The 13,377-nt window shown below is 43.1% G+C and overlaps 1 protein-coding gene across 5 annotated transcripts in view; it reads left to right on the top strand.

The window, feature by feature from the left end:
• Positions 1-10,702, top strand: part of LOC126095090 (protein Abitram) — a 32,092-nt gene extending 21,390 nt beyond the window's left edge. For all 5 annotated transcript variants that reach the window (XM_049909784.1, XM_049909783.1, XM_049909782.1 and 2 more), the window contains exon 3: positions 9,814-10,702. In XM_049909784.1, coding sequence (XP_049765741.1) covers positions 9,814-10,307 — 494 coding nt within the window. In that variant the 3' untranslated portion in view covers positions 10,308-10,702. The remainder of the gene's footprint in view (positions 1-9,813) is intronic.
• Positions 10,703-13,377: the final 2,675 nt, after the last annotated feature.

Genomic DNA, 13,377 nt, shown 5'->3' with positions numbered 1-13,377 from the left:
CAGTCTGTAAGCAGGCAAAGTCTAACTTCAGTGCTAAGAAATATGGCCTCAAATCGTTCCCCTCCCTGACCACACCATGGGAGGAATGCCAGGCCAAGGATGGCACTGAAGCTTATTTGCCCCGGTACCTTGTATGTACGAGAGTTGATGGGGAATCTTTCATGTCCATGAGGCCTGGGAGCATTTGGATGACAAGTTTGGGGAGGTGGAGGACTTGTCCAAAATGCAGTCTTGATAAAAACAGCATCCTCTGCCCAGTCATGGGCATTACTCACTTATGACAAGTTGGGGGATGTTTATGTTACCATCACGCCCCATAAGAGTTTAAATATGATCCATTGTATTATATTCCACAAGGACCTTCTTTTGCTGTCTGATGACGAGCTGTGCATCAATTTAGAATGGTGAGGTGTTTATTTTGCCCAGGACGTCCATTGGGGTCGGAGGGATAATCAGGTTGCCACCGGTGCCTTCATCTTGGCCTTCAAGGGTGACACATTGCCCGAGAAGGTCAAGGTGATGGTCTACCGCTGTGACGTAAAGCAGTATATCCCTTATCAGATGCGGTGCTTTAAGTGCTGAAAGTTCAGCCATATGTCTTCCTTCTGTACTTCCTGCGTCACATGTCGATATTGTGGATGTCCAACACATCCCAATACTCCACGTTCCCTGCCTCCCACCTGTGTCAGCTGCGGAGAGCATCATTCACTTGCTCACCAGACTGCACGATTTTACAGAAAGAGAGGAAAATTGTGGAATACAAGACCCTGGACCGACTGACCTACACTGAGGCTAAGAGAAAATATGAGCCCCTACATCCTGTGGCTATGACCACCTCGTATCCCCCTCCCCCCGTTGCTCGTGCACCACCTACCTCGGGAGCACTGCCCCCCCCCCCCCCCCCCCCCCCTTGGGTCACTTCCTTCCCACGTTTCTGCTAGTGGGAAAGATGATGCCCACCAGTGGCTGAAGAACCCAAAAGCAGCTGGTTGTAAGGCTTCACACTCATCTTCAGTTCCGGAGACTGAATCAGTGAAGTCCTCCCAGCCAGGGAAATCCCAGGAGCAGTGAGAGAAGTCCAGAAAGAAGGTCCCCAAGACCAAGGGAATTGGGGTGGCACCCACACCACCACTACCTACAAGCTCTGCGTCTGCGGATGAGGTGGAGATTCTGGCGTCCGCTGAGGACCTAGATCTCTCTGGACCCTCATACACAATGGATTTAGACTGCTCAGGCAAAAAGTCGGTTACCACAGGTGACCCTGCAGCGTAAACTGCCTCGTTGAATGTTCCATGCCTTCCCAGTCTCATGATGACGTCATCCTCCAGTCGAATTGCGGCGGTTTTTTCCACCTACTGGCCGAGCTACAGCAACTGTTAAGCTTTACACTTGCTTTCTGCAGGAAGCTTGGTTCCCGACAATGCAGACCCCTGCCCTCCGTGGCTACAAGGGATACTACAGGAACCATAGCGACTATAATCGAGTGTCAGGTGATGTTTGCATTTACGTTTTAAACTCAGTCTGTAGTGACACTGTGCCCCTTCAAAACCCTCTTGAAGTTGTGGCTGTGAGAATAAGGACAACGCAGGAAGTAACTGTTTGCAGTGTATATCTTCCTCCAGATGGTGCAGTACCCCTGAATGTATTAGCTGCACTGATTGATCAGCTCCCTAAACCTTTCCTACTTTTGGGAGATTTTAATGCCCATAACCCCTTATGGGGTGGCACCATGCTTACTGGCAGAGGCAGAGATGTCAAAAACTTTACTCTCTTGTGTGTCTCTTAAATACTGGAGTCGACAGACATTTCAGTGTGGCTCATGGTAGCTGCTTGGCCATTGATTTATCAGTTTGCAGCCCAGGACTTCTCCCATCTATCCACTGGAGAGCACATGACGACCTGTGTGGTAGTGACGACTACCCCATCTCCCTGTCACTCCGGCAGTGTCAGGCACATGGAGGCCTGTCCAAATGGACTTTAAAAAAGGCGGACTGGGAAACTTTCACCTCAGCTGTCACTGTTGAATCTCCCCCACACGGTAACATCGATGTGATGGTTGAGCAGGTGATAACAACAATCACTTGTGTGGCAGAAAACACAATCCCTCGCTCTTTAGGGTGCCCCCAGCGAAAGGCAGTCCCTCTGTGGTCGCCGGCAATCACTGAAGCAATAAAAGAGCGTCGGTGAGCTCTACAGCAACATACGCGGCACCCTTCCCTGGAGCACCTCATAGCCTTTAAACGGCTCCTTGCCCGTGCTCACCAACTTATCAAACGACGCGGAAGCAGGAGTGTTGGGAGAGATATGTCTTGAGCATTGGGTGCCATACGTCACCTTCCTAAGTCTGGGCAAAGATCAAACGTATTTTCGGGTACCAGACCCCAACAGGTGTTCCCAGCGTTAATATAAATAGCGTGTTATCTACTGATGCAAATGCGATTGCCGAGCACTTTACTGAGCACTATGCTCGAGCCTCTGCATCGGAGAATTACCCCTCCCCCCAGCCTTTCGCACTCTCAAATGCCGCAGTGAATCCTATAATGCCCCAATACAGAGTGGGAGCTCCTCAGTGCACTTCCACATTGCCCCGACACAGCTCCTGGACCAGATCGGATCCACGGTCAGATGATTAAACATCTCTCATCTGACTACAAGCAACATGTCCTCATCATCTTCAACTGGATCTGGTGTGCTGGTGTCTTTCCATCGCAATGGCAGGAGATCACCATCATTCCAGTGCTTAAACCCAGTAAAAACTCACTTGATTTGGATAGCTATCGGCCCATCAGCCTCACCAACAATCTTTGTAAGCTGCTGGAATGTATGGTGTGTTGGCGGTTGGGTTGGGTCCTGGAGTCACGTGGGCTATTGGCTCCATGTCAGGGCGGCTTCTGCCAGGGTCACTCTACCACTGATAATCTTGTGTCCCTCGAGTGTGCCATCTGAAAGCCTCTTCCAGATGCCAACATCTGGTTGCCGTCTTTTTTGATATACGAAAAGCGTATGACACCACCTGGTGACTACGTATCCTTGCCAGATTATACGAGTGGGGTCTCCGAGGCCTGCTCCTGATTTTTATTCATAATTTCCTGTCGCTTCATATTTTCCATGTCCAAGTTCGTGCCTCCCATAATTCCACCCATATCCAGGAGAATGGGGTCCTGCAGGGCTCTGTATTGTGTGTATCTCTATTTGAAGTGGCCATTAATGGTCTAGCAACAGCTGTAGGGCCATCAGTCTCATCTTCTCTGTATGCCGACAACTTCTGTATTTCGTACTACTTCACCAGTACCGGTGTTGCTGAGCGGTGCCTACAGGGAGCCATCCACAAGGTGCAGTCATGGGCTCTAGTCCACAGTTTCCAGTTTTCGGCCACAGAGTCGTATTTTATGCTCTTCTGTCAGCGTCGTACCATTCATCCAGAACCAGAACTTTACCTTAATGACGATCCACTCACTGTAGTGGAGACATATCGATTCTTAGGACTGGTTTTTGATGCTCAACTGACTTTCCTCACCTTCATCAGCTTAAGCGGATGTGCTGGCAGCACCTCAATGCCCTCCGCTGACTGAGCAACACCAACTGGGGTGCAAATCGCTCTATGCTGCTGCAGCTCTACAGATCTCTTGTTTAATCCCGCCTTGACTATGGGAGTATGGGTTATGGTTTGACGACGCTGACAGAAGTGCCCTGGAATGGTCCAGTTGTTCAGTGGTGTTTGTGTGGACCCCAGGTCATGTCAGAACCCTAGGAGATCGGCTTCTCTGCAACTGACCTGTGCTCAGTACTACCCCACAAGGTTTTGCAGCTTTGGGAGATGAAATGGCATAACCTCAGCACGTGCAACAAACTGTGTGCCATTAAGGAGACTACGAATGTGTGGCAGTCCTACATGTGGGCCTCTCACAGGGACTCTGTGGTTCTCTGTAGGCTCCGCATTGCCCATGCTTGTGTGACACATGGCTACCTCTTGCGCCATGATGACCCACTTCAGTGTTGGTACGGCGCCCGGCTGACAGTGGCCCATATCTTGGTGAACTGTCATTCTTTGGCTGCTCTGTGACAGACTCTTCAGTTACTGGACTCGTTGCCATTAATTTTAGCTGACAACGTCTCATTGGCTAATTTAGTTTTACATTTTATACGTGACAGTGGGTTTTATAATTCTATATAAGTTTTAGCACGTATTTTGTCCCTTTGTGTGCTCTACTCTAATGCTTTTAGGGTTGATGTTTTAATGTGTTACAGAGTGGCTAGCTTTTCCTTTTTATTCTCGTGGTCGGCCAGCCATGGTCATCTGTTTTTACTTCTTCTACCTGTTTCTTGCTTCTTTGGTTTTCTTTTCCTGTTTTGTCCATGGTAGTGGTGGTTGTCCTCCTGGTTCTTCCTTTCTCCTGTTATTGTGCTGTACGTCTTCGTTTTCTTCTTTCCCTTGTGTAATTATTTTACCTGGAGCAAGGGACTGATGACCTCACAGTTTGCCCCCCCCCCTCCCCCCCCCCCCCCCCCCCCCGTCTTTTAAACCAACCAGTCTCTCTTGTACCAACCACTTCATCTTAGAGTGGTACTTGCATTGAACTTCCTCATTGTATTACGATGTATTCTAAAATCTGTCTTCCCCCACAGTTTTTATCCTCTACATCTGGCTCTAGTACCATTGAAGTAATTACTTGATGTCTTAACACATGTACTACATTTGTTTCTGCTTCTTGTCTGTGTTTTCTATATGTTCATTTCTTCACCAATTTTGCAGACACTCGTTACTACCAAGCATTTATTCTCCCATAACCCTTTTCTTTCATTCCTTCCCCTGCCTCTGTGTTCCAGTCCCCCATGGTTATTAGAATATCATCTCTGTTTTCATACTGAATTATCTGTTCAGTAGACTCAAATACTTCCTGTGTCTCTTCATCTTCTGGTTGAGGCGTAGGTATTTATACATGCACTGTTGTCGATGTTGGTTTCCTGTTGATTCGGCTTAGAACAATCCTATGACTAAACAGTTTTCAGTAGTTCACTATCTTCCCGGCTTCCCTGTGCATAATGAATCCAACTCCCATTACATCATTTTCTGCTGCTGTTGATATTACCCTACATTCATCTGACCAAAAGTCTGGACTGAGGAGCTCCCACTCTGTATTGGGGCATTATATGATTCACTGTGGCATTTGAGAGTGCGAAAGGCTGTGGGGGTAATTCTCCTCCTGCGATTTATTGTTGCGGCATATTGCAAAAATTTCCTAGTACCCTTTGTACACAGCATTTTGGTAATATTCACATCTTCATATTCCTCCATGGAGGTGCGTAGACTACAATCCACTCAAGTTCTCCGACGCAGAGTCTCGAGCATAGTGCTCAGTAAAGTGCTCGGCAATCGCATTTGCATCGGTAGATAACACACTATTTATATTAACGCTGGGAACACCTGTTGGGGTCTGGTACCCGAAAATACGTTTGATCTTTGCCCAGACTTAGGAAGGTGAAAATAAACTGAAAAAGTCTTATGAACATGTGTCTGATTTTTAGTTGTTACAGATAGGCTGATAGTTGCTGTGTTCTGAGAATACTTCATACTTGCATTGTAGCCACGTGACAAGTCTGTGGGCACAGTCGTTCTCTATGAGGGTCAGTTTGAAGTTCCTGCTATGGCATCGTGGTCAGGAAGTGAGATTCGCACAGTTTTGCGGTACAACTTCATGTGTGGCTTAAACATAGACCTGTGCTTTGAAGAAATGACTCTTGCACTCAGATGTGTGTCCACATTGTACAACTATATTCAGGTGGTACAGAGAATTCCACTCTGGAGGACACTGAGGAAATGGGAAGCCCACGATCATCAGTTGTGGAGGGAAAGTTTGATGCTATGAGGAAAATGCTAGACTAAGACAGGCAAGTGACCTATAAGCTGATAGAGGATACCTTAGGGCTAAATGCACCAGCAATTCATTCGATTCTGTGTGATCATATGCAAGTAAAGAAACTTTGTTGTTTTTGGGTGTTGCACAGACTGACGGAAGAGCAGATGGCACGACATGTGACTTGGTGCTGGGGAGATGTTAAAAGAAGTTTTCTAAGGGACAATCTCAGTATGTAAATAACATTGTGACAGGTGACAAGAGTTGGCTGTACTGTTTTGAAGAGCCGAAAAAGACTCAAAACAAAGTTTGGGTCCTTGAAGAAGACGACACACCCAGAAAATTCTGATCAGTAAAGAAGAGAATGATAGCTGTTTTTTTCAAATCGAGTGGAATTGTGAAGTGTGTTGTTTTGGACACACAGAAGACAGTCACAGCTAAGTGGTACACTGAGCAGTGCCTGCCCAAGGTCATCCAATCTTTGAAGAACATGTGACTGAAGTCAAGAATGGACACTTGGTTCCTCCATCATGACAACACTACACCTCACCATCCCGAAGCATGCACTAAATATTTGAAGGGTACTGAACTGAAACTTCTTGAGCAATCTCCTTACAGTCCAGACCTTGCTCCTTGTGACTTTACACTGTTCCCACATGTGTAAATGTAGCTGAAAGGAATACAGTTGTCAAGTGATCAGGACCTCCTGAGGGCTTGGGACAATTAGTGTGCCATACTCCTTACAGAAACTTGAGTGAACAGGTTTAGGGATTGGTTTCGGAGGATGGAGAGGTGTATTCAATGTTGCGGAAATTGCTTTGAAAAAATTAAATGAATAAAGCTGCATTCCAAAACTTTCCTAGTTCCCTTTGTAGGTGCTGTTGTGGGTGGAATAATGGTGGGACAGATATCTACATCTAAATCTACATAGATATTCTGCATATCACACTTAAGTGCCTGACAGAGGATTAATCAAACAACCTTCACATTAATTGTCTATTATTCCAATCTCAAACAGTGTGCAGAAAAAACGGAACACCTATGTGTTTCCGTGCAAGCTCTGATTTCCCTTATTTTATTATTATGATCATTTCTCCTTATGTAGGTTGGCATCAACAAAATATTTTCGCATACAGAGGAGAAAGTTTGCGATTAAAACTTCGTGAGAAGTTTCCTCTGCAACAAAGAACGCATTTATTTTAATGATGTCCATCCCAAATCCTGTATCATGTCTGTGGCACACTCTCCTCTATTTCCGGATAATACAAAACATGCTGCTCTTCTTTGAACTTTCTTAATGTACTCCATTATTCTTATCTGGTCAGGATCCCAGACAGCACAACAGTACTCCAAAAGAGGACAGACAAGAGTAGTGTAGGCAGTCTCTTTAGTACCTCTGTTACATTTTCTAAGTGTTCTGCCAATGAAACACAGTCTTTGGTTTGACTTCCCCACAACATTTTATATGTGTTCTTTCCAATTTAAGTTGTTTGTAATTGTAATTCCTAGGTATTTAGTTGAATTTATGGCCTTTAGACATGACTGATTTATTGTGTAACTGAAGTTTAACGGGTTCTTTTTAGCACTCATGTGGATGACCCCACTCTTCTCATTTATTTAGGGTCAATTGCCAATTTTTGCACCATACAGATATCTTTTCTAAATCGCTTTGAAATTTTTTTTTGATCTCCTGATGACTACTGGATGATAAATGACAGCATCTTCTGCAAACAACCTATGAAGGCTGCTCAGACTGTCTCCTAAATCATTTGCATAGATAAGGAACAACAGAGAGCCTACAACACTACCTTATGGAATGCCAGAAATCACTTCTGTTTTACCCAATGACTTTCCATCAATTACTATGAACTGCGATCTCTCTGACAGGAAATCACAAATCCAGCCACATAATTGAGATGATATTCTATAAGCACACAGTTTCACTACAATCCACTTGTGTGGTGCAGTGTCAAAAGTATTTAGGAAATCTAAAAATATGGAATCAATTTGAAATCCCTTGTCAGTAGCACTCAACACTTTGTGTGTGTAAAGAGCTAGTTGTGTTTCACAAGAACAATGTTTTCTAAATTCGTGTTGACCGTGTGTCAATAGACCGTTCTCTTTGAAGTAATTCATAATGTTCGAATATAATATATGTTTGGAAATCCTGCTGCATATTGATGTTAATGATAGGGGCCTGTAATTTAGTGGCATACTCCTATTACCTTTCCTGAATATTGGTGTGACCTGTGCAACTTTCCAGACTTTGGTACGGATGTGTCATCTAGTGAGCAGTTGTATATCATTCTTAAGTGTGGAGCTATTGTTATCAGCATACACTGAAAGCCCAGGTAGGTCTTGTGTCAGGAAATGTGCATCTGCTATGGCTGCCATGTACTTTTGGCAGGAACATAGGCCCCATAGCCGGGTCATCAGTCATACCACACAAGACAATCACTGAGAACCTACCCTGGAATCTTGTTTCCCTAGTCTCATGTCTCCATTGCCCATTATGAGAACTGCGTGTGTCCATCATACCACTGTGATTAAATGTAGCCTTATCTGCAAATAAAATCTAGTGCACTACATCTCTGCATACAGCCAACCATTCACAAATTGTAGTCTTCTTCCTGAGTCAAACCCTCTGAATGTAACGTATGCCACATTCATGGTAGTATAATACTGAGCTGATGGCTAATGCGCCATGTACTGATGGTGGGACTCTGTAGTGCCATTGCAATAATGTCTGCCCTTTTTTCAGCTGGCTGGATGGCTGCACATTCTGATACATGTACATGGAGTATTGCTCTGGATTTACATAATATGTGAAAAACGCTGTGAAATATGCTCATGCAGGCAGTTCATCAGTCAGGAAAAGTCTCTGGTGTTCTGTCACAGCCGCACAGACACCACCATTACAGTACCCGTACACAAATGACATGTCTTGTGTCTTCTGCATGGGTGAATGTATGCGACTTATTGGTATTCATGGACACAATGGACTTGCTCAGTTAAGCAACACTCAAGCACGACACACACATGGCGTCACGACTGCTTGTTGATACAACCGATGATTGCACACTGAGTACACTTGCAGCTGTTGCTTCGGTGCAACATCACAGTGCTGCCACATCTTGGAGAACCCTCACACCTCCCGTAGGATGGATATGTCGTCTGTCCCACCATTAGTCTGTCCACCACAGCACCTACACAGTATTTCAGTAACTAATATCCACACCTGTTTTCATATTCATTCACAGATTTGTGTACCCCCTCAGCCCACTCCAGTTCTGTTACAATTGAAAATGGGACACATGTTCATAGGACTTCATCGGTTATTTTCACTTTTTGAATTACCCCACAAATTATGTGATATTCCTCCTGAATCACACTGTATTTTTGATAATATCATGTAATTTGAATTCTTTGTTAGGCTTTAATATCATTAATCTTAAACACTATTAATTCTTCACTTGATGATGTTTGGCTATTCGTGTATTGAAGCGTGTGTATATTTTAATGTTTATTGCAGTTATTGTATTATTTTAGAAATGAAAAAGGGGCTCTAATTTTATTGATAGTCTCGATTACCACTTCCCTTAGATTCTGTGGAGTGCAACTTCTTGTGCAAAATATTTATTGTATAATGTTTTTGTCTGATGCCCTCATCTGTGAAGGTCCCCTTACTTAGAAACAGCACATCTAATTTAATGTAGTTAACAATGAAACATACAGTGCAAGAGAAAAGCCTTTGGATGATCATAAGTTTTTTGCCCCTCTAAATTTGCAATATTTGTTTTATAAGGTTTTATTATTACTCCAAAAAGTTATGAACACAAAACATTTACTGCATGTAGTAGTAGTAGTTGTTGTTGTTGCTTTGACAGTTCTTTGGTGTTTTATGGGACATATATGTGTTTCTGAAATGTAAAATGTTTCTCCTTTTCTTTGTTGGCAGAAAGAAAAGTAAAAGATATTTTGCCAATTGAAAAGAGTGTGGATTTGTCAGTACCACAGTTGCCGCCGTGGGAACGCTACTTCACCAAAAGAATAGTTGGAGATATCTGTCTGCTGATACATTCCAACCGCATTGCAGTGGTGACACTTCTTCCCACTCACCCTGTTATTGCAAACGGCAAGTCAGTTGTCTCAGTGGATTTTGCCAAACGGGCTGATAATTCTGTCCGTGGGAAAGGAAAGAGGGGTGCTCAGGCACTCAATGTAGATTCAGCACTTTGCGAACTCTTGTGCAGTGATGACACCAAATATATAATACGTGCATCTATTGGAGGAAAGTTGATCGAAGTTAATTTTCGTCTGACGAAACAGCCACAGCTTCTCACTAAGCGGCCTCAAGCAGAAGGATATATAGCAATAATGTTACCATATGAACCACGTAAACAGAAGGAGAGACCAGTATGTGATACTCTCATAGACACGGAAGTTGACTAGTTGTTGATTGCTTGACATGTCTTACTGGCTGTGATGTATGTGTGGTTTCAGGGAGAGGTAACTTTTTCAGTTTTAATTTAATGTTATTTGTACTTGTGCAGACAGGAAAACAGTTTTTGTACAATAAGCCTGTGATAAATAAATAAATAAGACTTTTACTTTTACACCTTTTTTGATTAAATTGTTATTTCTTTATACTTGAAATTAAGTTATTTACTGTATTTAATGTTTTGTTCAAACCATTCCATGCCATCACTTTGTGATAACAATTGTCTTCCAAAAAACCCATTGGAATAATTAAGTGCAGTAAGTTCTTTGTTGCTTGAATTAAAGCTGTCCCCGAGACCAGCATAAGAAAACTTGCCACGGTGATAAAATAAACTGTTTGCAGAACATTTGTGTCTTTTTTTTCCCCAACAAACAGTTTGGTTTTGTATTTATGGTAACTTGACATTTGGTTTGTATCTGTTTTCAATTGATGGATTGTGGCTATTCTTTGTGCTAAACAAAACACACAAAATAGGAGGATGATACAATCATTATTCAGTGTTCTAAGTGGTGAAACAAAGACTGAGTATAATATGAGAAAAATACAAAAAATTGAAGTAGCAACTAATTTAATAAATGAAAGAAAATGTGGTATAGTGTTGGAAATCTGATTTGTAATTCAGGTTCATAGAGTATGAGAAGAGAAAAACTGTTGCGCACTTAAATTGAGTCATGATGGACTGGTCAAAGATTCAATCTCCTTCGCCCAATCTCTGCTACAATGAATATCTCATTTTGCTACCAACCCCTGAGCCCAAAACCTACTGAAAGCTACCAGTGAATCTTGCATCTTCCTGTCCACACTTCGATCTGTCTGTGTCCTACTGCCACTCAACCATGTGCTGGTTAACAAATTCATCCATTACAAACTAAGTAGTAAGAACTGCAACTGTAAATTAAAATTTTTAGTGGCAAGCATTGCCGATTTCTTGCAGCAACACATGAGTTGGTCTAGAGATTAGGTTGTGTTGTAAGCTCAGGAAGAGTAGTATGAGTCATACATTGTGACACTGGTAATATTGTAAGCTTCTAAGTGCACAACATGATGTGACTGATATACAATGAGAAGAACACATTAGGGATCCCTTGATCCTACAGTCCTATTCTCAACTGGCTGTTGTCTGTGTCTCACACCCAGCTCCACCTCTGTTCCCATGCCTCCTAGTTCACTGCAATAATCGGTGCTCTCAGTGGTCTCCCTCTTTCTTCTATCAACTCCTCCCTCCCCACCCCCCTCCCCTCCCCTTTCTGCCCTACAGCCGCCAAACCCACTGTAACAGTTTATATTGTGCCACATGCAACTGTACCAATGTGGCCTCACTGTTGCAACTTTTCTGCCATGCTCCCTTGCAGCCTCTCCCTCCCAGCCATAAGCTTCCTTTGCCTCCACCTGTTCCTTCCACTCACCATTTCCTGGCTCCATTTGTCTGTTCTATCCAACACAACCTTTCACTCCAGCTGGGCTGCAGCACTAGGAAAATGTAGTTAGTCAGCAAGTGAAGCCATGTGTATCTTTGTTAGCCATCTCTGAAGGCGGACATCGTACAGAATCTGTGCAATATTTCCAGTCTTTTCTTTATGTGCCTATCGACTACTCAAAGCTCCAACTTTATGGTAAGGGGAAACCCTCAGTCCTTTGCAGGTGGGTATGTAATCAAAGTGTTGAAAAATGCAGCTTGGCTTTCAAATAAAAGTTCATCGTGAGGGCACACAAGTGGACATGTAAAAAAAAAAAAAAAAAAAAAAAGGAAGAAGAAGAAGAAGAAGAAGAAGAAAAGAATGCTACTTATCTCGGAAATCTTGTTCTCTTTTTTGTTTATTGGAAAAGTCATTAAATGTCCATTACATTTCATACTGATTATTTATTTACACAGCAGTAATCTCTTCTGATGAAACTGCTGCTGCTGATCAAGATGATGAAACTTTTGATGCTGGAGCAGAACTGTACGGAGGACATCCTACGCCCGTGACAGAATTGCCAAAACTGCACCTCCCATAAAACTATCTTTTTGCAAACTTTTCTATGCATATTTATCAAATTTTAATTTTGTAGGCAGATTTAATAAAAATGAAGCACAGCAAAACTATCGAGTGAGGTTTAATACAAGAATTACATGGCTTAAATGTTTAACAAAGAACATTATGACTTTCAATGCTTTAGCATGTATTGGACTTTCATTTGAATTAGCATAAAAGGAAAACACCTAATACTTACGTAAAGTTCTCTTTCAGTTGTCTTACGACACCAGATTACCCGAGCAATGTAGCTGGTGACCGACAGAGTATATGATTTTTTATACGAGGATTCACTGTATGTGAACAGAGTGTAGCTGTCTATGAGCACAATGACTAACAACGCCTCTAATATTAATCAGCCACAGAAGGCTTATTCATGAATTCTTATTTATTTACACAGCAGGTCGTATCAACTGACTCTTGGGAACAGCAATAGTTCTGGCTGGAGGGTCAAGTAAATTATGTACCCCTCCATCGTTTTACTTACTCCCTCTACAGCTGTGTGCAGCAAGACCTAAGTCAGCAGAAAACAAAAAAAAATTGGAAGCATTCAGTCAAGTAGCCTATTTGCTTCAGCACTCGAGACCCCACAATATCGCAATGAAGTAGCAGGAAGAACTCCGTTGTTGATCATGACTGAACTGTGTAGGTGGCAGCTGTGTGAATCAGTCGCACTGCTGTCACATAAACTATGGTAATGACAGCTGCTTGTTTGACAACAACTGGATAATAAGTTCTTTCTGTATTTTTTGCTAATTGGTGGTGGGTGAGTGTGCATTTCCTTGCACGTGAGTTGTATGGCTGCAGGCTTGGATGGTGTTGCCTGTCATGGAAGGGAACAGAAATCTTCTTAGCAGCTGCTTTGCGGAGAGACCTGAGCAGGTAGTGTAAAGTCATGTCAGGGAGGAAGGGGAGAGTTGCCAGGGACCTGAAATGCATTGTTCCGGCCTGTCATGTGTAGAGCTAGCTAGGTGACTTCATGGTGAGATCACACAACGGGGAGGCT

The sequence above is a fragment of the Schistocerca cancellata genome, chromosome 8, assembly GCF_023864275.1.
Source record: "Schistocerca cancellata isolate TAMUIC-IGC-003103 chromosome 8, iqSchCanc2.1, whole genome shotgun sequence".
Taxonomy (NCBI): domain Eukaryota; kingdom Metazoa; phylum Arthropoda; class Insecta; order Orthoptera; family Acrididae; genus Schistocerca; species Schistocerca cancellata.
The sequence above is the reverse complement of the archived record's forward strand: the minus strand, read 5'-3'. Positions and strand labels throughout refer to the sequence as shown.